This window comes from Schistocerca piceifrons, chromosome 6 (genome assembly GCF_021461385.2).
Source record: "Schistocerca piceifrons isolate TAMUIC-IGC-003096 chromosome 6, iqSchPice1.1, whole genome shotgun sequence".
NCBI lineage: Eukaryota > Metazoa > Arthropoda > Insecta > Orthoptera > Acrididae > Schistocerca > Schistocerca piceifrons.
Window position 1 is genome coordinate 307,109,918 of NC_060143.1, and position 26,760 is coordinate 307,136,677.

Genomic DNA, 26,760 nt, shown 5'->3' on the forward strand with positions numbered 1-26,760 from the left:
CTCTCCTTCCACATCACCCTCAGCACTCTGTATAGCCACTGGGTTCCTACTTCTCCTGCTGCTCGTATCATATCCACTGTTACTTCGTCCCAACCTGGTGCCTTGCCCCCTTTCATCCTCTTTATGGCTTCTTCCACTTCATTCCAAGTTAGGTCATCAATTTCCCCACTATTATAATCGTCTGCTGCCTTAGGTTCTCCATCGCTGTTAGTTACCCGCTTGACGGCATTCAACAGATCTTCAAAGTACTCCTTCCAAATCTTTTTGAGCTCATGCATTTCCTCCACAACTCTTCCATTATTATCCATGATCCTCAGGCACTCGCTTCTGTCGTTCCTCTTATTTCTTACCATGGTGTAAAGTACTTTTTTGTTCCCTTCACTGTCCTCTTCTAACATTCTTGTCCATTTTTCCATCCACTTCTTCTTCTCCGCCCTTACTATGGCCTGTGCCGCTTTCTTGCTTCCCTTATATTTTACCCTAGCTTCCTCTGTTCGGGTCTGGAACCATTCTCTGAAGGCTTTGTTCTTTCGAAGTACTGCCTCTTTACATATGTTGTTCCACCATGGGGTTTCCTTACTTCTTCTCTTTGCGCTAGTTCTTACGCACACAGTTTCAGCTGCCTCAACTAGAGCCCTCTTAAAATCTCCCCATTCTTCTTCCACTGTTCTCTGATCTTCCTTTGGCAGCTTCTTCCTGATCAGTGTCTGGTACTGGGTCCTCCGTTCATCCTCTTTCAGCATCCATGTCTTCAACCTTTTCTCCTGTATGTCTGTTGCCCTCCTATCTTTTTTCTCTCTCAGGGTGGCTACCAACAGCCGACGGTCACTGTCTAAGGCCTCAGATGGAATGACCTTAACATCTGTGAGGCTGCTCATCATCTGCCTATCCACTAGTACATAGTCTACTACTGAAGTTTGGGACCAGTCTCCACTGTACCAAGTTATTTAGTGGCTACTTCTCTTCTTGTACCAGGAATTTGCGATCGCCAGCCCATTCCTCTTGCAGAATTCCAGCAACAATTTTCCTTCTCTATTTCGGTTCCCCCAGCCCTCTGGTCCCATTATCTCCTCGAATCCTTTCCTGTCTGTGCCAACATGTGCATTTAGGTCCCCTATTATAATCTGATTACCTCCATTTAGCTGCTTTTGCATGTCATCTTCAAATTCCTCCTCCTCCTGTTTTGTACACCCCACCTGTGGGGCATATACTTGGATGATTTCAATGCTTTTTCCTTTCACTCGTACTCTGGCTTTTACCATTCAATCATTGATACCTTCCACCTCCTCCTGCAGACCCTCTCTGACCACTATTGCCACTCCATTTCTTCCCCTCTCATTCCCTATCCAGTATAGTTTACATCCTTTACTTAGTGATTTTTCACCAACTCCTCTCCACCTAGTCTCAGCAAGTCCCAAGATGTCCAATTTCCTCCTTTCCATCATTTCTACAATTTCTTCTAACTTCCCAGTTAGAGTCCTTACATTTAAGGTGCCCAGTCGTAAACCATCTCGTAATCCTTTTCCATTGCTTGGTCGGTTTCCTGTAAATCCGTTCCGTGATCCAAGGCATGTTCCCTTTTTGAAAGCAGTTGATTTATCCACTACTGGCTTGCTAGGCCTATCGCAGCTTCACCAGAGCCCTGTTAGCCGTCACGTTTCAGGGTTCCCATAGGGCCTTCCCAGCTACCGTAGCGGTCCTGGGGCACACGAAGTCCCCGCTGTACATCGCCCCTATAGGCAGTCCCCTACTTTGTGCCGTTGCCCATCTCCCACGACTTGGACGAGGGGTTGGACTTATGTTCATGAGCTCAATTCAACGCACAGAAGTACAAACTCAAAATCGTTCCCCTCCCTGGCCACACCATGGGAGGAACATCAGGCTAAGGATGGCAGCGGATCTCATTCGCCCCGGTACCTTGTATGTTCAAGAGCTGATGGGGAAACTTTCATGACGATGAAGCCTCAGTTTTTTGTTGAACATTTAGAGGACAATTTTGGGAAGGTGGAGGGATTGTCCAAAATGAGATCTGGGTCAGTCTTGACCAAAACAACATCCTCTGCCCAGTCACGAATGTTACTCGCTTTTGACAAGCTCGGGGATGTTGCTGTAACCATCATGCCCCATAAGAGCTTAAATATGGTCCAGGGTATCATGCTTCACAGGGACCTTCTTTTGCAGCCTGACGATGAGCTGCGCGCCAATTTAGAGCGGTGAGGTGTACATTTTGTCTGGCATGTCCACCGGGGTCTGAGGGATAATCAGGTTGCCACTGGTGCCTTCAACTTGGCCTTTGAGGGTGATACTTTGTCCAAGAAGGTGATGCTCTACCGCTGTCATGTAAAGCCCTATGTCCCCCCCCCCCCTCTCCCCCCCCCCCCCCCCCCCCCCCCCCGCCCCGATGTTAACATCCCAATACTCCATGTGCCCCGCCTTCCATCTGTGCCAACTGCAGAGAGCACCATTTGCCTTGCTTGCCAGACTGCAGGATTCTCCAGAAAGAAAGGAAAATAATAGAGTACAAGACCCTGGACCAACTGACCTACACTGAGGATACGAGAAAATTTGAACACCTGCATCCTGTACATATGACATCATCTTATGCCGCCGCTACAACAGTTCTGGCACCATCAGCTCCGCAAACCCCAGTCACCTCTCAGAGCCAGAAGACTACATGTGCCCCCTTGATGGTGGGGGTCATTTCCCTCCTCCCTCCCTGTTACTCCCGCACCACCTACTTCAGGAGCAACCCCCCCCCCCCCCCCCCAAACCATCAGGGACGTCTGTCCCCACTTCTAAGCTGGAGAAGCATATGTCTTCTTTGGCTTCTCTCTTCTCTCACTAGGAAGGGGTCCCTTGGGTCACTCCCTTCCCAGGTTTCTGCTTGTGGGAAAGATGACACCCCCCAAGCAGCTGGTCATAGGGCTTCATGCTCATCCTCAGTCTCAGGTACTGAGCCAGTGATGTCCTCCCAGCCAGGGAAACCCAGGGAGCAGTGAGAGAAATCCAGACAGAAGACCCCTAAGACCAAGGAAATTGCAGTGGCATCCAAACCACCGCAACCAACAAGCTGTGTGTCTGAGGATGGGGTGGAGATTTTGGCATACGCTGAGGACGTAGATGTCGCCAGACCCTCAGAGACAATGGATACAGACTGCTCAGGCAATAAATCAGTGGCAGCAGGTGACTCTGAGCTGTAAACTGCCTCATTGAATGTTCCGTGTCTTCCCAGTCTCACAAAGTCATTCTCCAGTCTAACAGCAACTGTTAAGCCTTCCACCTACTAACCGCATTGCCCTCCAGGTAACCTGGTTCCCGGTAATGCGGACCCCTGCCCTCTGCGGCCATAAGGGATATTACAGGAACCGTAGGGACTATAATCGAGTGTCGGGTGGAGTTTGCGTTTATGTCCTAAACTCAGTCTGTAGTGACACTGTGCCCCCTTAAACGCCTCTTGAAGCTTTGACTGTCAGAAAAAGGATGACACAGGAAATAACTGTCTGCAATGTATACCGTATTTACTCGAATCTAAGCCGCACTCGAACCTAAGCCGCACCAGAAAAATGAGACTCAAAATCAAGGAGAAAAAAATTTCCCGAATCTAAGCCGCACCTGAAATTTGAGACTCGAAATTCAAGGGGAGAGAAAAGTTTTAGGCCGTGTCTCCAAATCGAAACAAAGTTGGTCCATTGTAATATGAGACACAATTTAGGTCGAATGAATGCCGATACAGCTACAGTAGTTTGGTTCGAGTCGTAACCTTAGCAGTTAAGCTTTAGTAGGTAGCCATTGCTATGCGTCAGGCGCTCCGTCCGTATTTACACGGGTACCCTTCCTTTTTCACTTGCTTCGTCTGGTTTGAATCGATTGCTTATTTTTCTTTGATCTGATAAGTGCCGTTTTCTTTGTTATAGGTGTTTACGTCACTCTAAGCTGAAAATGCATTACTGTACTGTGTCATGCATTGTTTGTCGCATTCAGATAGTGCGTGTTTACGGCCTGTCGCCGCTCGCGGCATGGCTTGCTTTTGTGCGCAGTGCGCACTGCGCACTAACGCCGCTTACAATTAAAAAAAAAAGAGAGGAATCGTCTCATTAGCGAAACAATGGCAAGAGATTGCTATTTGTTGTTACTTACACTGCTGCTTTCTTTGATAATGATCAACAAGAACCAAATAATCCATGCAATGTACATTGTCTCTGGATGAATAAACTACTACTACTACTACTGCTACTGCGCATGATAGAAGATGTTCTGAACGAGAGTTAGCGAAAATTTTTCTCCGTTTGAAAATCTTTGCAGGCGCCTCTTTAGTACATTACATTCTGCATAGAAATTAGAGTGATCTTAGATTTAAAAATCTAGTCAATTGCTGTGCTTCATTTCTGACTGTATCACTATTAGGCATAAGAATAATACGAATATAAACATGACATGATATGTATATTCTTCCGCGTTTGCTGTTGTCTGACTCTAGTTTCGTAGTTTATTAGGCAGACAGGATTTAAATGAGATAGCAGCAAACACGAAACAATACATGGCTAAATGTTTATATTCGTATTATTCTTATGGTGAAGAGAATACTGCATGTGATTCACAATTCATAGAAGTTCCTATTAGCAACCATTTTTTCTCACAGGTAGGAAAAAATTCAGAACGTAGAGTTGGCCATATTGACAAACATCCCAAACAGTCTTGCCAATCGGATTTTCGTAGTACATTGAAATGCTGCTACATTCGAAGATGAACAATACGGAATTTGTATTTACTTCGTTGGATAATGTATGAAAATGCAGTGGTTGAAACTCGGGGCGGAGAAAAAAGCTCGTCTTCCACCTTTTTTTGTAATTTATTTACTGACGCAGAGGATTTGGTGCCAGTATTTATCTTTGTGCCTAAAAAGCATGCCTGTGTAGCGCTACACATATTCGACGGCAGAAGTAAGTTGTGGCCGCACGCACCAACGTTTTTCAGAACTTCCGCTTTCTTTGCACTCGATTCTAAGCCGCAGGCGGTTTTTTGGATTACAAAAACGGAAAAAAAGTGCGGCTTGGATTCGAGTAAATACGGTATCTTCCTCCAGGTGGTGCAGTACCCCTGAATGTATTAGCTGCACCGATTGATCAACTCCCTTCACCTTTCCTACTTTTGGGAGATTTTAACGCCCATAAACCCTTGTGGGGTGGCACCATGCTTACTGGCCGAGGCAGAGATGTAGAAACTTTACTGTCTCACTTCGACCTCTGCCTCTTAAATACTGGGGCCACCACAAATTTCAGTGTGGCTCATGGTAGTTACTAGGCCATTGATTTATCAATTTGCAGCCCAGGACTTCTCCCATTTATCCACTGGACAGCACATGACGACCTGTGTGGTAGTGACCATTTCCCCATCTTCCTGTCACCGACCCGGCGTCAGACCCACTGACACGTGCCCCGATGGGTTTTAAACAAGGCGGACTGGGAAACTTTCACCTCTGCTGTTGTCGTTGAATCTCCCCCACACTGTAACAACAATGTCATGGTTGAGCAGGTGACAACAACAATTGTTTCTGCAGCAGAAAAAGCGATCCCTCGCTCTTTAGGGTGCCCCTGGTGTAAGGCAGTCCCTTGGTGGTCACTGGAAGTTGCTGAAGCAGTTACGGAGCATCAGTGAGCTCTACAGCAGCATAAGCAGCACCCTTCCTTGGAGCACCTCGTAGCCTTTAAACGGCTGCATGCCCGCGTTCATCAACTTATCAAACGACGGAAACAGGAGTGTTGGGAGAGATACGTCTCGACCATTGGGTGCCACAGGTCACTTTCCCAAGTCTGGGGAAAGATCAAACGTCTTTTCGAGTGTTATCATAAATGGTGTGTTATCTACCGACGCAAACGCGATTGCCAAGTACTTTGCTCGAGCCTCTGTGTCAGAGAATTACCCCCCAGCCTTTCGCACACTCAAATGGCGGCTGAAAGGGAAAGTCCTCTCATTCCCTTCACGCCACAGTGAATCCTATAACACGCCATGTACAGAGTGGGAGCTCCTCAGTGCCTTTCCATATTGCCCCGACACAGCTCCTGGGCCTGATCAGATCCACAGCCAGATGATTAAACATCTCTCATCTGACTGCAAATGACATATCCTCGTCATCTTCAACTGGATCTGGTGCGATGGCGTCTTTCCATAGCAATGGTGGGGGAGCACCAGCGTTCCGGTGCTCAAACCCGGTAAAAACCATATCCAGGAGAATGGAGTACCGCAGGGCTCTGTATTGAGTCTCTATTTTTAGTGGCCATTAACAGTCTAGCAGCAGCTGTCGGGCCCTTCATCTAACCTTCTCTGTATGCAGATGGCTTCTGCATTTTGTACTGCTGCTCCAGTGCTGGTGTTGCTGAGCGACGCCTAGAGGGAACCATCCACAAGGTACAGTCATGGGCTCTAGCCCACGGCTTCCAGTTTTGGGCCGCAAATTTGTGTGTCATGCACTTCTGTCTACATCGTACCGTTCATCCGGACCCGGAACTTTACCTTTGTGACGATCCACTCACTGTAGTGGAGACATATCAATTCTTATGACTGGTTTTCAACGCTTGTTTGACGTGACTTCCTCATCTTCGTCAGCTTAAGCGGAAGTGCTGGCAGCACCTCAATGCCCTCCATTGCCTGAGAAACACCAGTTGGGGTGCAGATTGCTCTACACTGCTGCAGCTCTACAGAGGCTTTGTCCAATCCCGAATTGACTATGGGAGTGTGGTTTAGGGTTTGGCAGCGTCCTCAGCATTTTATTTACTCGATCCAGTGCGCCGCGGCAGGGTTCGACTAGCGACAGGAGTGTTCAGAATGAGTCCAGTGTCCAGCATACTGGTGGAGGCTGGGATCACTCCATTGCAGAGCAGACGTGCACAACTGCTCGCTAGTTATGCTGCACACATTCGTAGCTCTCCTGAGCATCCAAATTATCGTCTCCTTTTCATGCCCACAGTGGTCCATCTCCCGCATTGGCGGCCCAGGTCAGGGCTAAAGATTGCGGTTCGCGTGCTGTCCCTTCTCTCTGAACTGGAGTCCTTCCCTTTACCACCTCTACTTGCGGTCAGTTCACGTACGCCTCCATGGTGTATGCCTCGGCCACAGCTTCATCTGGACCTTTCACATTGCCCTAAGGACTCCATTAACCCCGCCGCTCTCCGCTGTCACTTCCTCTCGATTCTTGACGTGTTCTGGGGCTCTGACATGGTTTACACTGACGGCTCGATGGCTGATGGTCACGTAGGCTTTACTTATGTTCATAGACATACTGAACTGCACTCCTTGCCAGATGGCTGTAGTGTTTTGTACTGACTCATTGAGCAGCCTACAAAGTATCGACCAGTGCTACCCTTGCCATCCTCTGTTAGGGTCCATCCAGGAGTCCATCTATGCCCTGGAAAGGTCCCATCGTTCAGTGGTGTTTGTGTGGACCCCAGGACACGTCGGAATCCCAGGTAACGAACTTGCCTACAGGCTGGCTAAACAGGCGACACGGAAACCGCTTGTAGAGATGGTCATCTCCGAAGCTGACCTGTGTTCTGTCTTATGCCACAGGGTTTTCAGGCTTTGGGAGACGGAATGGTAGAACAGTATGCACAACAAGCTGCGTGTCATTAAGGAATGTGTGGAAGTCTTCCATGCGGTCTTCTCGCAGGGAATAAGTTGTCCTCTGCCGGCTGCGCATTGGCCATACACAGCTAACGTATGGTTACCTACTCCGTCATGAGGACCCACCTCTGTGTTGCTGTGGCGCCCAAATGAAAGTACTCCACCTCTTGCTGGACTGACCACTTTTAGCTACTCTTCGGCGGACTTTTAACTTTCCCAGCTCCCTACCTTCGGTGTAGGGCGACGATGCTACAGCAGCAGCTTAAATTTTACATTTTATCCATGAGAGTGGGTTTTATACTTCTATGTGGGTTTTAGCGCATGTCCTTTGTCTCTCTGTGTCCTCCACCCTAGTGCTTTTAGGGTGGAAGTTTTAATGTGTTGCAGAGTGGCTGGCTTTTACATTTTATTTTCGTGGTCGGCCAGCCACTGTAATCTGCTTTCTTGTTTTACTCTCTTCTCTTTCTAGCATCTCTCTGTTGTTTTCTTGTCCTGTTTTGTTTCTTTTAGGTTTCATTGCCTTTCCTTCGTTCTTGTGGTTTTTCCTTTCTTTCCGTTTTGTGTTATATGTCTCATCTGTTTTATTCTCACACTTGTGCCATTGTTTTATTAGGAACAGGGGACCGATGACCTCTTAGTTTGTTCCCTTCCACCTTCTTTTAAACAAACCAACCAACCAACCAAATAGTAAACAGCCAATTAGTAGCAAATTGCAAGTGATAGGCTGTTTACTATTTCTACAAAAAGATATCAGTCTAAAAATTGCAAGGTGTGTTCAACTAGTAGTGCAATACATTTTTTTCTGAAAGCAGGTTGGTTTTTACATGATTTGAATACACACTATTATTTCCCACTCTTTTGACTACAAAACCCTATTTTTCAACATAATCTCTGTTCAGTATGATGGCCTTACACCACCTTATTGGAAGGGTCTGTATGCCTGCAAGGTACCATTCTGCTGGTCGATGTTGGAACCAACGTCGTGCTGCATCAGTAACCACACCACGGTCCAAATAATGCTTCCTGTGGATTGCACCCTTCTGTGGGCCAGACAGATGGAAGTCGGAAGGTGTGAGATCTGGGTTGTAGGGTGGATGAGGATAAACAGTCCAGTGAAGTTTAGTGAGCACTTGAGTGCACCAACTTACACGAGACCTTGCGTTGTCAGGGAGAAGGGGACGTTTGTTTGCATTTTTGTGGTGACTGACCACTGAAGTCGCTTCAATCTCCTGAGGTTAGCACAGTACAGTTCAGAGTTGATCATCACACTATGAGGGGGGCCATCAAACAGAATAACCCCTTCGGAATCCCAGGAGACTGTCGCCATGACTTAACCAGCTGAGGGTGTGGCTCTGAACTTTTTCTTCAGATAGGTGCTGTGGCTTGAAGTGATGAACACGTTCCATCACCTGTCATGATTGTTGACAAAAAATTGTTACAGTCAGCATCATAACATGCAAGTAATTCCACAAGGATGGTCCTTTGTTGTTCTTTATCATCTTCTGTTTAGCAGTGTTGCAACCCAGTAGGCATACTCATTTAAGTACCCTCCTTGGAGGTTATCTGCACTACCAACAGAGACATCCAGTTGAGCACTGAGGTGTTTGATTGTGATGTGCTGATCACCTCAAATGAGACAGTCCCTATGTTCCAACATTGCAGGAGTCAGAGCTGTGTGCAGCCAGCCGGCATGCAGAAGATCGGACAGTTTTGCGTAACACTGTTGTGATTATGATAGACGTCTCGCCCAATGACTCGCCAAGTATATGTTGACTGTCAGATCTTCATAGACATTTTGCAAGGGCCTGTGAATATCTGTGCTGCTGTGGTTTTTCACCAAAAGAAAATGTGACAGCTCTCTGTTTGGAATGCACCTCCATTACAGCCGCCATTTTGAAGGCTATGTAAGTGCCACCCTGGATCAGAACTTCCTCAGACTATAGGGGTGGAGGTGGGAATATTCCACAATGCCCCACACTAGATTCTGCAATTTTCAATCGAATTGGCTGAGAAAAAGAATGTGTTGCATTACCTACGGAACACTCCTCTTGTCAATGGTAACATAATAAATAAGTTTTTACGCAACTACTAAATATTAAATATGAAATCAGTTGTATTTTATCACTTCATCATCTATTTTGTAACAAAAAAACCAAAATAGTGAAGGATTTTTCAGTTGTCATCAGCTGCAAAAGTAGTATAAGAATAAAGAAAAAGAGAGAAGAAAAATGAAATTCATTTTATAGTAGTGAAATGTCATCCTCAACTTCACTGGTTCCGACCTATACATTTATTCTTCCTGTGGAAACTCTATGTTTCTTTCCATGTTATATGTTGTATTACCATTTAGGATCTTCCATTGATAAGTGCCATGAATTAAATTTAACACTATTTGTTTATATAACTCCATTCACAATCTCACAAACTTTTAAAAATACAGTCCTTGTAATTGATGTGAGACTCACTTCAAACTAATGTTTATGGCATCTTTGTGTGTCATTGTTAATGTCAGTGATAAACTTTAACTTGTTCTTGCAGACACTGTTTGAGAGTAGAATATTATGTATTAGTAATGTCTACAATATCTTTGTTTTAAGTAAATGGTAAAATATGTGAAATTATATCATGTGAATTGCCTGTGAGGATACTGTATACTTACAGTAGGATGAAAGCCATGTCCCGTTCATATTACTTTGTGAGCTTACACAATATGCTATTGTGCTGTTTCCCAAATTGCGGGTATTTCAATGGATCTTCAGCAAGTTAATCTTTTCGATACCTTCATTAGGCTAACACCAATAACTGCCCCACCCCATGCATGAAACATTGTCTCTCCTGAACTATGTGATAAAATTTTGCAGGTACAGTCACAGTGTGAGTGTGAGTGTGAGTGTGTGTGTGTGTGTGTGTGTGTGTGTGTGTGTGTGTGTGTTTAGGAAAATGACTTTGGTGAGGTGAATACAGGGTTATAAATACAAAATCAAATAGGAGTAACGCTGGAGTAGGTTTAATAATGAACAAAAAATAGGAACACAGATAAACTGCTATGAATAGCATAGAGAACGCATAATTGTAACTGAGATAGACACGAAGCCCACACCCACCACAGTAATACAAGTTTATATGCCAACTAGCTCCACAGGTGAGGAGGAGATTGAGGAAATGTATGATGAGATAAAAGAAATTATTCAGATAGTTAAGGGAGATGAAAATTTAATAGTCATGGGAGACTGGAATTTGATAGTAGGAAAAGACAAGTTTGTATATGCAGAAGAGACCTGAAGACATGGGAAGATTTCTACATCTACATCTATACTCCGCGAGCCACCTTACGGTGTGTGGCGGAGGGTACTTATTGTACCACTATCTGATCCCCCCTTCCCTGTTCCATTCACGAATTGTGCGTGGGAAGAACGTCTGCTTGTAAGTCTCCGTATTTGCTCTAATTTCTCGGATCTTTTCGTTGTGATCATTACGCGAGATATATGTGGGCGGTAGTAATATGTTGCCCATCTCTTCCCGGAATGTGCTCTCTCGTAATTTCGATAATAAACCTCTCCGTATTGCGTAACGCCTTTCTTGAAGTGTCCGCCACTGGAGCTTGTTCAGCATCTCCGTAACGCTCTCGCGCTGACTAAATGTCCCCATGACGAATCGCGCTGCTTTTCGCTGGATCATGTCTATCTCTTCTATTAATCCAACCTGGTAAGGGTCCCATACTGATGAGCAATACTCAAGAATCGGACGAACAAGCGTTTTGTAAGCTACTTCTTTCGTCGATGAGTCACATTTTCTTAGAATTCTTCCTATGAATCTCAACCTGGCGCCTGCTTTTCCCACTATTTGTTTTATGTGATCATTCCACTTCAGATCGCTCCGGATAGTAACTCCTAAGTATTTTACGGTCGTTACCGCTTCCAATGATTTACCACCTATGGCATAATCGTACTGGAATGGATTTCTGCCCCTATGTATGCGCATTATATTACATTTATCTACGTTTAGGGAAAGCTGCCAGCTGTCGCACCATGCATTAATCCTCTGCAGGTCTTCCTGGAGTACGTACGAGTCTTCTGATGTTGCTACTTTCTTGTAGACAACCGTGTCATCTGCAAATAGCCTCACGGAGCTACCGATGTTGTCAACTAAGTCATTTATGTATATTGTAAACAATAAAGGTCTTATCACGCTTCCTTGCGGTACTCCCGAAATTACCACTACATCTGCAGATTTTGAACCGTTAAGAATGACATGTTGTGTTCTTTCTTCTAGGAAATCCTGAATCCAATCACAAACCTGGTCCGATATTCCGTAAGCTCGTATTTTTTTCACTAAACGTAAGTGCGGAACCGTATCAAATGCCTTCCTGAAGTCCAGGAATACGGCATCAATCTGCTCGCCAGTGTCTACGGCACTGTGAATTTCTTGGGCAAATTGGGCGAGCTGAGTTTCACATGATCTCTGTTTGTGGAATCCATGTTGGTTATGATGAAGGAGATTTGTATTATCTAAGAACGTCATAATACGAGAACACAAAACATGTTCCATTATTCTACAACAGATTGACGTAAGCGAAATAGGCCTATAATTATTCGCATCTGATTTATGACCCTTCTTGAAAATGGGAACGACCTGCGCTTTCTTCCAGTCGCTAGGTACTTTACGTTCTTCCAGCGATCTACGATTGATTATATAATAGTAAGACAGAGATTTAGGAACCAGGTTTTTAATTGTAAAACATTTTCAGGGGAGGGTGTGGACTCTGAACACAATTTATTGGTTATGACCAGCAGATCAAAACTGAAGAAACTGCAAAAAGGCAGAATTTTAAGGATATAGGATAGGACATGGATTACTGAAAGAACCAGAGGTTGTAGAGAGTTTCAGAGTGAGCTTTAGGGATTGATTGACAAGAACCGGGGAAAGGAATACCGTAAAAGAAGAATGGGTAGCTTAGAGAAATGAAATAGTGAAGGCAGCAGGGGATAAGTAGGTAAAAAGATGAGGGCTAGTAGAAATTGAAACACCCCCGTTTAAATTCCTAATTGGGTTTTGTGTGATGATTTACCGAAGCCACCAAACAATTAATTATTATAATTATATGACCGTGTGCTTAATGGATGAAGGCTATTGGTTTTCCTGCTGTGGTTTCAGGGGTATTTCAACCGAGTGCGGCTGTTCTGAGATGGAATAGTTATTGACTGAAAGTTTGTCTATTATTAAAGACAATAAAGGTTGCGATGTACAAACTGATAACGTATTTTCTACAAACACACAAATTCTGAGGCAGTTGCTACCTTCGCCTTACACGTCTAATTACGGTTATATCTTTTATTGATTGTGGCTTTTAAGTACTTCTTCACAAGCAACAATGATGGTTAACATTCACAACAATCCTCACTGCAATCCCGGTTGTTGCTGGCTGACACGGTTGAAGCGAAACACGTAATTTGGCACTTGTCACTTTTGGCTTCATATCACTCACGAATCGGTGCCGATGAGGGTCAACCCCACGATGATTAGGGGGCGCGCTCATTTGTCATACTTTGGTAAATTTACCGTTCACTACTCACTCAGCCACCATTCTTGCCCGTCTCTCCAGTACTACTGCTCATTTGACACTCGTCTCACTGCCTCCTGCAGTGCTCAACAGTTGACTCCTGTGTACTATCGACCTGGGTGTCGGATACTAATATCTATGTTTGTGGGATCACAGATCCCTTACAAAATCCTTGGGTAAACAAGAGAGATTGAATTTAATCGATGAAAGGAGAAAATATAAAAATGCAATAAATGAAGCAGTTGCAAGGAAATACAAACGTCTAAAGAATCAGATTGACAGGAAGTGCAAAATGGCTAATCAGGTATGGCTAGAGAACAAATGTAAGGAAATAGAAGTATGTACCACAAGGGGTTAAGATAGATACTGGCTACACAAAAAGTAAAGAGACCTTTGGAGAAAAGCGAACCACCTGTACAAATATCAAGAGCTCAGATGGCAAACCGGTCCTAAGCGGAGAAGGGAAAGCAGAAAGGTGGAAGGAGTATATAAACGGTCTGTACAAGGGAGATGTACTCAAGGGGAGTATTATGAAAATGGAATAGGGCATAGATGAAGATGAGAAGGGAGATGTGATACTAAGTGAAGAATTTGACAAATTGCTGAAAGACTTAATTCGAAATAAGGCCCCAGGAGTAGACAACATTTCGTTAGAGCTATTGACAAAACTCTTCCATCTGGTGAGCAAGATGTATGAGACAGGCAAAATACCTTTGGACTTCAAGAAGAATGTAATAATTCAAATTCCATAGAAAGCAGGTGCTGACTGATATGAAAATTACCAAACTGTCAGTTTAATAAGTCACAGTTGCAAAATACTTAACACCAGTTCTTTACAGAAGAATGGAAAAACTGGTAGAAGCCAACGTCGGGCAGTATCAGTTTGCATTCAGGAGATATGTAGGAACACCCGACACAATACTGACCCTACACATTCCCATGGAAGATAGCTTAAGGAAAGGCAAACTTACGTTTCTAGCATTTGTAGACTTAGAGAAAGCTTTTGACAATGTTCACTGGAATACACTCAAATTCTGAAAGTGGCAGGGGTGAAATACCGGGAGCAGAAGGCTATTTACAATTTCTACAAAAACCAGGAGATAGTTATGAGGGTCGAGGACCACAAAATTGAAGCAGTGGTTGAGAACAGAGTGAGACAGGGCTGTAGTCTATTTGCGTTGTTATTCAAGTCTGCATATTGAGCAAGCAGTAAAGACAAATAAAAAATTGGAGTAGAAATTAAAGTCCAGGGAGGAGAACTAAAAACTTTGAGGTTTGCTGATGACATTGTAATTCTGTTACAGACAGCAAAGGACTTCGAAGAGCAATTGAACAGAATGGACAGTGTCTTGAAAAGGAGAATGTAAGGTGAACATCAACAAAAGCAAAATGAGGATAATGGAATGTAGTCGAATTAAATTGGGTGATGCTGAGGGAATTAGCTTAAGAAACAAGACAAAGTAGTAGATGAGTTTTTGCTATTTGGGAAGCAAGATAACGAATGATGGTCAAAGTAGGAAGGATATAAAATGTAGACTGCAATGACAAGAAAAGAATTTTTGAGGAAGAGAAATATGTTAACATCAAGTATAGATTTAAGTGTCAGAAAGTCCTTCCTTGAAAGTATTTGTATGGAATGTAGCCATGTATGGAAGTGAAACATGGAAGATAAATAGTTTGGACAAGAAGAGAATTGGAGCTTTTGAAATGTGGTACTACAGAGAAATGCTCAAGATTAGATGGGTAGTTCATGTAACTAATGAACTGCATTTACTAGGCAGTCTTGTATTTTAATAACTGTTTAAATTTTGTGTCGAATTGTTTGTGCTCTCTGTAGATTAGTTCAGACTTTCTTTGCACAACAGTATTTAGCATGGATAGGGACTGCGACTGCTGTGTTCGGATGCGGGCTGAGTTGGCATCCCTTCGCTCCCAGCTTCAGGCAGTGTTGGCTTCGGTCACACAGCTTGAGGCTGTTGCCAATGGGCATCACTGTGGGGGTGCGAACGGGGGTTTGTCGGGGACAGCCAGCTCGTCCCACGCATCCCCCGATCGGACTACGGCTGTGGCTGCCTGGGATACTGCCCACATTGAGGCTGACTCCTCATCCGTGGTAGAGTGGGAGGTCGTCTCGAGGTGTGGCAGGGGACGAAAGACATTCCGGAGGGCTGAACGGAAGGCCTCTCCAGTTTGTCTGACGAACCGGTTTCAGGCTCTGTCTCCGGCTGATACTGATCTTCGGCTGGACATGGCTGCTTGCCTGTTCCAGAGGTTGCCCCTCAGTCTGCAAGATCTGGGCGGTCGCAGGGGGTGGGCTTAGTGGTAGTTGGGAGCTCCAACGTCAGGTGCGTAATGGGACACCTTAGGGATATGGCTGCAAGGGAGGGGAAAAAAACCACTGTGCACTCCGTGTGGAGTCATTCCAGATGTGGAAAGGGTCCTTCCGGATGCCATGAAGGGTACAGGTTGCACCCATCAGGTGATCACTCATGTCGACACCATTGATGTGTGTCACTGTGGATCGGAGAAAATCCTCTCTGGCTTCCGGCGGCTGTCTGTTTTAGTGCAGACTGCCAGTCTCGCTAGCGGGATGAAAGCAGAACTCACCATCTGCAGCCCATCATCAACAGGACTGACTGCGGACCTTTGGTACAGAGCCGAGTGGAGGGTCTGAATCAGAGGCTGAGACGGTTCTGTGACTGTGGGCTGCAGATTTCTCGACTTGCGCCATAGGGTGGTGGGGTTTCGGGTTCCGCTGGATAGGTCAGGAGTCCACTACATACAGCAGGTGGCCACATGGGTATCAGGGGTTGTGTGATGTGGACTGGGCAGTTTTTTTAGGTTAGATGGCCTCGGGCAAGTACAGAAAGGGCAACAGCCTCAAAGGGTGCGGGACAAAGTCAGGGCATGCAGGTACCAAGCAGCAATTGGTATTGTAATTGTAAACTGTCGAAGCTGTGTTGGTAAAGTACCGGAACTTCAAGCGCTGATAGAAAGCACCAAAGCTGAAATCATTATAGATACGGAAAGCTGGCTGAAGCCAGAGATAAATTCTGCTTTTTCCTAAGCTGTTTCACACTGGCACTGCAGTTCCTTCTCTAAATCCTTGCACGAACGAAAAAAGGCTGACATAAAAATAAGTGTCCAAGGAATAGAAAAGCAACTGAAATCACTCAACAGAGGAAAGTCCACTGGACCTGACGGGATACCAATTCGATTCTACACAGAGTACGCGAAAGAACTTGCCCCCCTTCTAACAGCCGTGTACCACAAGTCTCTAGAGGAACTGAAGGTTCCAAATGATTGGAAAAGAGCACAGGTAGTTCCAGTTTTCAAGAAGAGTCGTCGAGCAGATGCGCAAAACTATAGGCCTATATCTCTGACATCGATCTGTTGTAGAATTTTATAACATGTTTTTTGCTTGCGTATCATGTCATTTCTGGAAACCCAGATAAACTGTCGCCTGATAAACAAAGTAAGAGCCTACGAAATATCGGACCAGCTGTGTGGCTGGATTGAAGAGTTTTTAGCAAACAGAACACGGCATGTTGTTCTCAATGGAGAGACGTCTACAGACGTTAAAGTAACCTCTGGTATGCCACAGAGGAGTGTTATGAGACCATTACTTTTCACAATATATATAAATGACCTAATAGATAGTGTCGGAAGTTTCATGTGGCTTTTCGCGGATGATGCTGTAGTATGCAGAGAAGTTGCAGCATTAGAAAATTGCAGCAAAATGCAGGAAGATCTGCTGCGGATAGGCACTTGGTGCAGGGTGTGGCAACTGACCCTTAACATCGACAAATGTAATGTATTGCAAATACATAGAAAGAAGGATCCTTTATTGTATGATTATATGATAGCGGAACAAACACTGGTAGCAGTTACTTCTGTAAAATATCTGGGAGTATGCGTACGGAATGATTTGAAGTGGAGTGATCATATAAAATTAATTGTTGGTAAGGCGGGTACCAGGTTGAGATTCATTGGGAGAGTCCTTAGAAAATGTAGTCCATCAACAAAGGAGGTGGCTTACAAAACACTCGTTCGACCTATACTTGAGTATTGCTCATCAGTGAGGGATCGGTACCAGGTCGAGTTGACAGAGGAAATAGAGAAAATCCAAAGAAGAGCGGCGCGTTTCGTCACAGGGTTATTTGGTAAGCGTGATAGTGTTGCGGAGACGTTTAGCAAACCCAAGTGGCAGACTCTGCAAGAGAGGCGCTCTGCATCGCGTGTAGCTTGCTGTCCAGGTTTCGAGAGGGTGCGTTTCTGTATGAGGTATCGAATTTATTGCTTGCCCCCTACTTATACCTACTGAAGAGATCACAAATGTAAAATTAGAGAGATTCGAGCGCACACGGAGGCTTTCCGCCAGTCGTTCTTCCCGAGAAACCATACGCGACTGGAACAGGAAAGGCAGGTAATGACAGTGACACGTAAAGTGCCATCTGCCACACACCGTTGGGTGGCTTGCGGAGTATAAATGTAGATGTAGATGCAGAAACAACTCGTGGTTCGAATTCCATGTTAAACAGTAGGTCCTCTTTCCCTGGTTGGATAACTGGGGTGGTTGAATAACTGGGGTAGGTTACAGACACATAATTTGTCAGAATGGTGTCCAGAAGGAAAACTTGCACCAGACCATTAAGCCACACAAAATTGTTATTATTATTATTATTATTATTATTATTATCATCATCATCTTGTAAATAATTAAGTTTGTTCAGAACCCTCAGAACATGAATCCTATCTACACATGGCTGGTTTTTTTTATGTTGATAACACTTTTACAGTCTTGGGACATGATATCGAAGCTGTTCACCTATTTATTCATCATATGATTAGGGGTGCGTACTAATTTCAATTGAGATGGAGAGAGGAGGATGTTATTCTTGAACAAAATTAGACAGTTGGCTCAGCCATTCCTTCAAACAAACACATACTGACCTATTTTTCAGTGTGCATAGCTTTCATCATGCAATCCAAAAGAGAGGAGTTTTAAACTGAAACAGCTCCTGACAAGGATCACCTGGATCCCAAGATCAGCTACCTGAAAAACGTGTTCTGTGGGAACAGCTGTACTGAACAAGATATTAAGTTAGGAGTGTCTAAGAAAAGAAAGCACATGAATAATCAACAGAAAGAGATCGTTCTATAGTACTTCCTTTCTTTGGAGCTACAAAAAATAAGATGCAGACCCTTTGGCAGCCACAGTATTCATTCCATTTTCTGGCCACCTAAGAAAATTAAGTTCATGTTGTGCCAGATACAGAAAGCCTTGGTCTCAGTGTACCTGGAATTTGTCAAATTCATCATGAACATGGTAGCAGTTACATTGGTCAGTCAATAGCATTACTTCAGAATGCTACACAGATCAAAAGTCACGTTAAATATCACAACTTTGGCAGATCTGCTGGTGCTGAACACAGGCTGTAAACAAACATATGATTATGTTTGAGGGAACAAAGTACCAATGTGTGTTCTGAAACAATGCATAGAGATTACACAAGGCCCCTCAACAAATATAATAAATGAATCCTTCACATCAGGGACATTTCCAGAGCATCATGTTACTTTCCATTAGGAAGCTGCGTGCACTCTGTGACTGTGACTTACTGACTGACATGCATAGAGACTAGAAAATAGTGCATTGTTAATGGCTAGGCTCTAGCCGAAATCTGGATTTGCGGCTGATTGCTGCACTCTATAATTTATAAATTTCCAGAGCAGTTAAAACAGGCAAGAGTTGTACCTTTGCTTGAGAAAGGTGATGCAGAAGACGTAGAAAATTACCAGCCTATTCCCCTGCTGTCACCATTCTCAAAAATAATAGAAGCAATTATGAAAGACAGATTAATGAATTACCTGAATAAATAAATCTTTTAAGCGAATCACAATTTGGTTTCCAAAGTGGCACAGATACAGAGTCAGCCATAATAGAATTAACAAAAGTTGTACTTGATGCTCTTGACAAAGATGAGTGTGGCACAGGCATATTTTTGGATCTTTCCAAGGCCTTAGACACAGTGGATCACAAGATTCTATTATATAAATTAGAAGCATTAGGAAAAAGAGGGGTAGCTCGTGACTGGTTTCAACCATCCCTAGCAGATAGGGTACAAAGAGTAGAGAATACACATACTTCAAGTAGATCTAAACATTTAGTAAAACACTTAGTAAAACATTTAGTAAAACACTCAGTTCTTAGCTATGGCACTCTTTTTTGGGGAACAAATGCACAAAATATGAACACAATTTTCAGACTCCAGAAAAGAGCCATAAGAATAATAAAAAAAATATAGTCGAGCTCATTGTGTAAAGATCTGTTCAAAATACTGGGGATTTAACTGCTACGTGTGAATACATTTACCAGTCAGTTTTTCACATCAAGAATAACATTGGTAATTACTGCACAAACAGCTCTCCCATGACCATGGAGCAAGAGCTAGACTCAACTTACATTTACCAAGAAAAAAATAAACATAAAATTCAAAATAGCATTTTCTACCAAGGAATAAAACTGTACAATAAATTACCAAAAGACATTAAAGAAATTGTGAAAATACACTTACATAAAAAGGCTGCTAAAAAGTACCTGTTATGCAATACATTTTATATATTGAAGGAGTACTTAAATAAAACAGAGTAGGGGTTTGGTAAAAAATTTTATACAAATAAATAATAATTGTAAAACATCCAACATCCCATATAACACCTTCACTCTATGTTTTTTTCCTTCCTTTTTGCTTTTCTAGAAAAACTTACTCTGAGCTGGGCATAGCACAATACTAACACCTCTTTCTCTTTCTGAGCTCAACACCTCACTCATTATAAAGAGATACTGACTCAGTTTTTCAAGATAGCAAATAGGAAGTTACGGTACAGAAAATAGCTCAGAGATCACCAGAGTATGTGTGTGTGTGTGTGTGTGTGTGTGTGTGTGTGTGTGTGTGTGTAGTGAATGAAGTGTTATGAAACAATGTATGTATAGTGTGTGCAACGACTGATAGTGAGATGAGTGAACAATGTGGCATTACATTATTTAATAAGTTATTTGTAAAAAAAAAAAGTATACCAGGAGTAAATCTAATGATTGTCTCTAACTAGAAGTCTGTAAATATATGAGTATACGAATTAGCTTATTTTAAATTGGTCTAAACTTGTACATACTTTGACATGTGTTATATCCATTTAAAGAAAGATCTACGGATGAATAAAGCTGCTACTGCTGCTGTTGCTGCTGCTACTACTACTACTACTACTACTACTAAAACTTTTCCATTGAAGTGTGCATTAGTTTCAAGGATCTGTAAACTGTCACACATCTTGGACATTTTGTGTTTTTTAATTCAGTGTGACCTGTTTTGTGTGCCTTCAGATATGTGTTCCATCACTTACTAATTTACTTGGTATAAAAGTCTCATTTGCCGTCAGCACTATTTCTTTGAATTACTTAGTGTGGGAGAATTTGTGAACTTAACATTATTTTTAGCCTTCTTAATCTGTCAAAATGTTAATGTTGTTGTTTCTGTTTTCCAGCCTCAAAGTATCGTGCATATTATATACCTTCATTGCTTCGACGTCCTTTGGTGCAGGCACTCCATACTACAAATGACTTGGATTCATACATCAGAGTGGTACGCTTTATTCATGATGGCATGAACAGAGCTGTAGATGCGAGACCTACATTGGACGAAGACAATATATCTACCAGTGGCGTTGATAAAGCAGAAATTTTGGGGCAGATGGTGCTTGATATTGTCATGGTATATCGCACTAACAGGTCTGCTATCATCAGGGATGTTTTACAGGTTTGTGTTGTTTGTTTATTACTTTAACATGGATTACTTTTATTGTAAACACCTTGTTTCAACTTAGGGGTTGTCAGAAGATGAGAAGTGACAGCAACGTTGAAACTAAGCAAAGTTTTATGAATATATACATAACAATGCCGTATATATGAAAACAGTGTAATATTGTGAAGGTGAAATTAAACATACTTTAAATGAGCAAAAATGCTAATGGGTTTCCCTTGTTAGCTGTGTGTAATGTTTAATTGGCAGTTGTAGAAGTATGTTCTAGACAACATTTGATCGAGAAATTTGAACGTCTTGATGGTTTTACAAAAGTTTTGTATGGTTAAAAAACTTCAGGATGTCATTTTGTGTTCTTTAGAATGATCTGTGATAGAGATTCAAACATTTTCTAACTAACAAATCTGTGACTGGCACAACAAAATGTGTAATACGTGGCTATATATGGCAACACAGTAGCACCACTGCCCATTGCTGCAAGGTGAAAATATATGTTTCCATCTAAACACACTGTCAAGCAGTGTAAGGAAGTCTTAAAATGGTGAACAAACAGTGAATGCAGAGAATGAAATGCTGTATGCTTATTCAGATTTTCTGGGTGTGATTGATTAATGGTACATTTTTGGGTATACGACAGAGTTGTTGATTCCATTTTGTGCATAATATTTTGACAACTATAGAGCTTGAATGCTATACAAGGAGAGCCTCATCAAAGAATTACAACACCTATAAATAGTGTTCTGAAAGAGTGGGTACTCAGATTTTCAAATTAAATGTGCATTGGAGTCAAACTCAGCAATGTCTGAAGAAGTGTTTGAGACTGATGCAGAAAAAGAGAAATAAAAAATTTCCTATCTGCCTTATGCTGGCTTCCTCACCCAAAAGATTGTTATACTCCAACAGAAACAAAGCACACAGTGTATTTCACTCCCTTCAGCAAAGACAAAGTCTTTTTTGTAATATTAAATACATTTTAGATCTCTGAAAGCTGGGTGGGTACCACAATCCATGAGAATGTGACATGTCTTATGTGGGCAGACTATCAGAACAGTCAAGGACAGGCACAAGGGACATCAACAACACACCCAACTAAAACAAACAAATCACTTGTCACCAAGCACTACCCCAAATGCAATCATTAAATTAAATACAATGAGACTAGTATCATGGCGCAAACGTATCAACTACCCAGCTGTATACCTAAAGGACACCATTAATTTTCTGATTTTCTACATTTGAGGGCAGTATTCATTTGTGACAGTGCATTGTGTAACCAAAATTGCCTCAATATCACTCATCATTAATCAGTGAAATAAACTACCCTGTGCATCAAAAAAGCGTGTTCAGTCACGGCGAACAACTTGAGACGTCAGAATGGACCATTTTGTATTCATTAGAACCGTATGAAAGTAATTGCAACCAAGATATTGAAGCAAGTATAGTTTATTAAATGGAACAATATACTTTCACAATAGTGTTTCAAAATTGTTGAAAAGATGAGTACAGTATTATAAAATCTGTTAATGTGTTGTCGAAACTTTTTGCTGAAGTTTCCAAGAAATTTGTTAAAATTGAAAGGCAAGACAATTGTGGCTCTTGTGCTGAGCTTTGTCGTACATACAGCAAGAAGGTTGGCCTTTGTCACTAAGCTGTACTCCACTTTGGCCCATCTTTATACAAAACAGATAGTCAGCTATGATTGTTGTAAATGGAACTGTTTGTTAAGTTCTTGCATTTGAAAAGGAGCCCATGAAAAATATTTGAGATGTGTGAACATGCTCATGTTCAGGTGAACTGGTTTTGTGGAAAAGAGCCAACATTGAAAACTAGATAACATTACTGTGCCTGGCATGAGATCCCTACTTGGCAGTGTTTACAAGCAGTAGCCTTCAATTTTAATGCCACATGTTTAACAGTGTAATGTCTGAAGGCCAGCAGAACAGCAGCCAGAACAAATAAGGGTTGTAGAACATATTCGGAGCACAAAGGAGATGCCACAGGAAGGGCGTTGGCTCGAAATGTTACGTAGGCACATTAGGTATGAAATTTGGGCTCAGTGGTATGTCCAGCAACCCGTGTTGTACAAAGTGAACAAGGTGGTTTAATGTCAAGTTCTTGAGAAATAGTGGCAGCTGCGACACTGCGTGATGTTAAGGGAAAGTGGGAATGGTTGGCTCCAGATCTGAATTGAGGTGGAAACACTTCCGTTTATGTTGGTCCAAGGACGGGTCAGGTCCCAAAGTGAATCGGAACAGTGTGTCCACAAATGCAAGTAATATCACTGCTCAAAAGCGAATATAATAATGAATATTAGACTAGTACAGCACCCAACACTGGAAGTGAAGAACAGTCTGGTCTATTAAGTGATGTTTGGAGCCAAAGGTGGTGAGCAATGGACGATGAATCATGATAAGATAAAATTTTCTCCATAAAGGAATAATTTTAATTTCCAAACTGCATAAATAATGGCAAAGACCTCTTGCTCTATTTGAGAATAGTGTTGCTGAGAAGCAGATAAGGTCTTTGAATCATATGCGATAGGGTGCTCAGTGCCTTATATTTATCGGATAAGACTGCACCAATACCCTTTTTTCTCTCCCAAAATTCTTACCTGGCTGTAACAGTATGTTTCTTCATTGAAAAGATTTCATTACATGAACATGACCAAAATGAGATGCCACTACATGAGATATGAAACAAAGAGTAGACTTCAGCCGAAATTTGGAGTTGTTTATTGCACAGTGAATAAGGCAGAATAACATAAATTACTTTTGCTTATTCAAAAGTAGGACACCAAGCGAGGGGTTGAGAGCAGAAAAATCATTTGTTCAAGATTTCAAAACCGACTTCCTTCAAGAAAGAGGTACGACTATGAAGAGAGAGATGAATCAATTTGAAATAGACTCCTTTCATGCAGATTTTGGTTCTAGGGATTTTGAAATGTTGCCTGGAAACATGCTGTGCCAATTGCACAGTGGTGCAGCTCCTGTCCCTGCTGGTAATTTTGTGAAATTAGGTTGATATTGTACTTTGTATTTGACTTGTGTGTGTATTAAAAATTATGACCTAATGTCTGGTAGTTGGGGATTAATCTAAGGCTGTTGCATCACATAGCAGTATACCTGTTTACAATTTTTAAGTTATTGAGAGTCTGTCTTGATATTACGCAGCAATGTAAAAACTGCCAATCCTGTTGGTGAAACTGGAACTATTAATATTGGTTTGCTATTGTTCATAAGCCTAATATCATCTCCATCTTGAATGGCATTTTTGACCAGGAGACTCCTTCTGGCCACCTAGTGCATCTCTTTTTATGTGACACCACTTCAGTGAATTGTGTGTCAGTGGCGATGAAATGGTGATAATGACCACACACACACACACACACACACACACACACAGTCCCAAGCAGAGAAAATCCTCAGCCTGGCCATGAATCAAATCTGTGGTCTTATGATCAAGAGTCTGAACACTAACTACAAGACCAAAAGCTGCTGACTTCTGTCTTGAAATTTCCATTGTTGTAATGTAATGTTTTCATCTTTTTGACATGATGTCTTGTGCTGTAATACTGCATATCAAAATTAACATAAAAATTGATTATTTTTGTTGTTATGTTAACCCATGTGGCTATCATTCCTTCATATGTAACCCTCTTGTCAGTCTTTGTTGTCGTCTGCCCCATTCAAACTGTCATCTGCTTTCTACCTTGAACAACCAGTCTTTCCCTCTTATCCCGTCCATTTAAATTCTCCCCTGACCCACAGTTCTGGGTAACTTTTCCAAAATATACCCCCTGTTCCTAAACTTCTCCAGTCCTTTTCCTTCACCCCTCTTCCTACTCCTTCAACCCTTCTGCCTGAAAACGTCACTGGTTTCAAAAGCTTGCATAGGTATAACATTCTTTTTTGTGTGTGTTTTCCTGCTGCCGCTTGGGGAGTAGGAGTAGATAAGGCTAATGTAAGATTGTGTCCCAGACAGAAATCACTGACTACTAAAGTAATGGTTTTCTTTAACTAGGTACATCACCAGTGCTTTCTACATATTTCTTTGACTGTTCCTATAGTTTGTCCCATGTACATCATGTCGCCTTTGTGTTACATGTGATACATGGCATATCTCTCTCTCTCTCTCTCTCTCTCTCTCTCTCTCTCTCTCTCTCTCTCTCTCTCTCACACACACACACACACACACACTTTCAGGCAAGAATTTGTGCTGGTCCTTTAACTCCTCAAGCCGGATACTGTCTTCTGCCTGACATCGCCTGCAAAGTGACATCTGCCCTGCGTGTCTGGAGTGCTATATCCCTCCCATACTGCAGATTATGTGTGCAGTAAAGTACCAGAAATAACATTCTGAAAAAAGTTGGGTGACACTGGCAACTGTAGTGATTTAATAGGCTAAATCACTTTAGGCACGAAGAGTTTTAATCATGTTGTGAAAATTAATTTTTTACAATATTTTTTGAGAGTGATAAACTCAAAGCACTGGACAATACACAATGCTGTGTTTATAGGACAAGTCTTGCAACTATATGATGTCTGCCTTCTTTGCTGTTTTATTGCACGTAGCTCACAACTCCTTAGGCCCATTCTTCTGTTTTTTACCACTGGATTTTCTTCTGGGAAGTGTCTATCAGTAAATCGGTGGCAATCACTGACAGTGTCAGAGGACCTTCTTTACTTCTGTTCAGTGGCACTGTGGAGGTAATTAGTTATAAGCTCACTCTAAACTCTAAATGGTCCTTCTTGTTTCCATTCTGACAGTACAATATGTAAGCATTAGAAACCCACATCTAACAAATGCTTAAAAAGTTTTTTCTATCAAACCTTGCTCTGCTTTGTTTCCACAAGGTAAGGTTCCAATAATGGGTCTTTCACATCCACTGCCCCCCCCCCTCCCCCGCCTCATGTTCTGGTTGTTGTCAGATATACAGTGTGGTATCTGGGTTTACTTTCACTTCTCCCCCTGTTCCTCCTCTTTGCCCAGCTATTGTTGATTCATCATGCTTTGTTGTTAGCATTGTAACTTCCCTTTTATCTTTCAGTTTCAGAGCCACTAATTGCCCCTTTTGTGAGCCAAGGTTTTGTCCTTTCTGTAAGTTCCTATTCACAATATGTGGCATTCCTTTCCTACGAGCTATCACTGTTCCTATTACACACTGTTCCTGTCCGCAAGTCTTTTGAATGGGTCAAGACTTGAGTAGTAATTGTCCTTATACACACATCTACCTACGTCTAACAAATTTTAACAAAATTTAACACCACCCTTCTTGATAGAAGATCATCTTTTGTTATTTGACAGTTAAAATCATTATCTCTTCCAGTGTGCAAAATAAAGTTAAAAAATACTAATTTTTGTCACCCAGTTCCTCCCAAAGCATACTGCCTTCAGAGGTATGTACTGCTTCCACAAGAGTCTCTGTTTCCACAATAACAAGAATTCATCAATACTTAAGATGTTTCCTAACTCATGAGCTCTCTGAAATCTTGCTTTCAAATGCTTCATCACAGGAATAGTTTTCTAAACATTTTTACTGCCATGTATTTGTTTTCTGTTGTCAGAAAAACATAGGAATATTGTCAGGAATGAAATATTTCTTCACCCGTAAAATTAGGGAAGAAGGGCATTTCTAGCAAGTTCTTTTTGGTAAAATACATTGTAATCCGATCGTTTAGACATTATCCCCATCAATAAAAATAAAGCTAAAAGAACTCTGACTTCTTCAGCATCAATTGGAAACCAGTTTGCAAATTACGATTT

The 26,760-nt window shown here is 42.3% G+C and overlaps 1 protein-coding gene across 1 annotated transcript in view; it reads left to right on the forward strand.

Moving 5' to 3' along the window:
• The window catches only part of LOC124802434 (leucine-rich PPR motif-containing protein, mitochondrial), a 207,000-nt gene that overhangs the window by 61,944 nt on the left and 118,296 nt on the right, over window positions 1-26,760 (forward strand). The window contains exon 9 of the mRNA XM_047263212.1: window positions 20,723-20,994. Within this exon, the coding sequence (XP_047119168.1) occupies window positions 20,723-20,994 (272 nt within the window). The remainder of the gene's footprint in view (window positions 1-20,722; window positions 20,995-26,760) is intronic.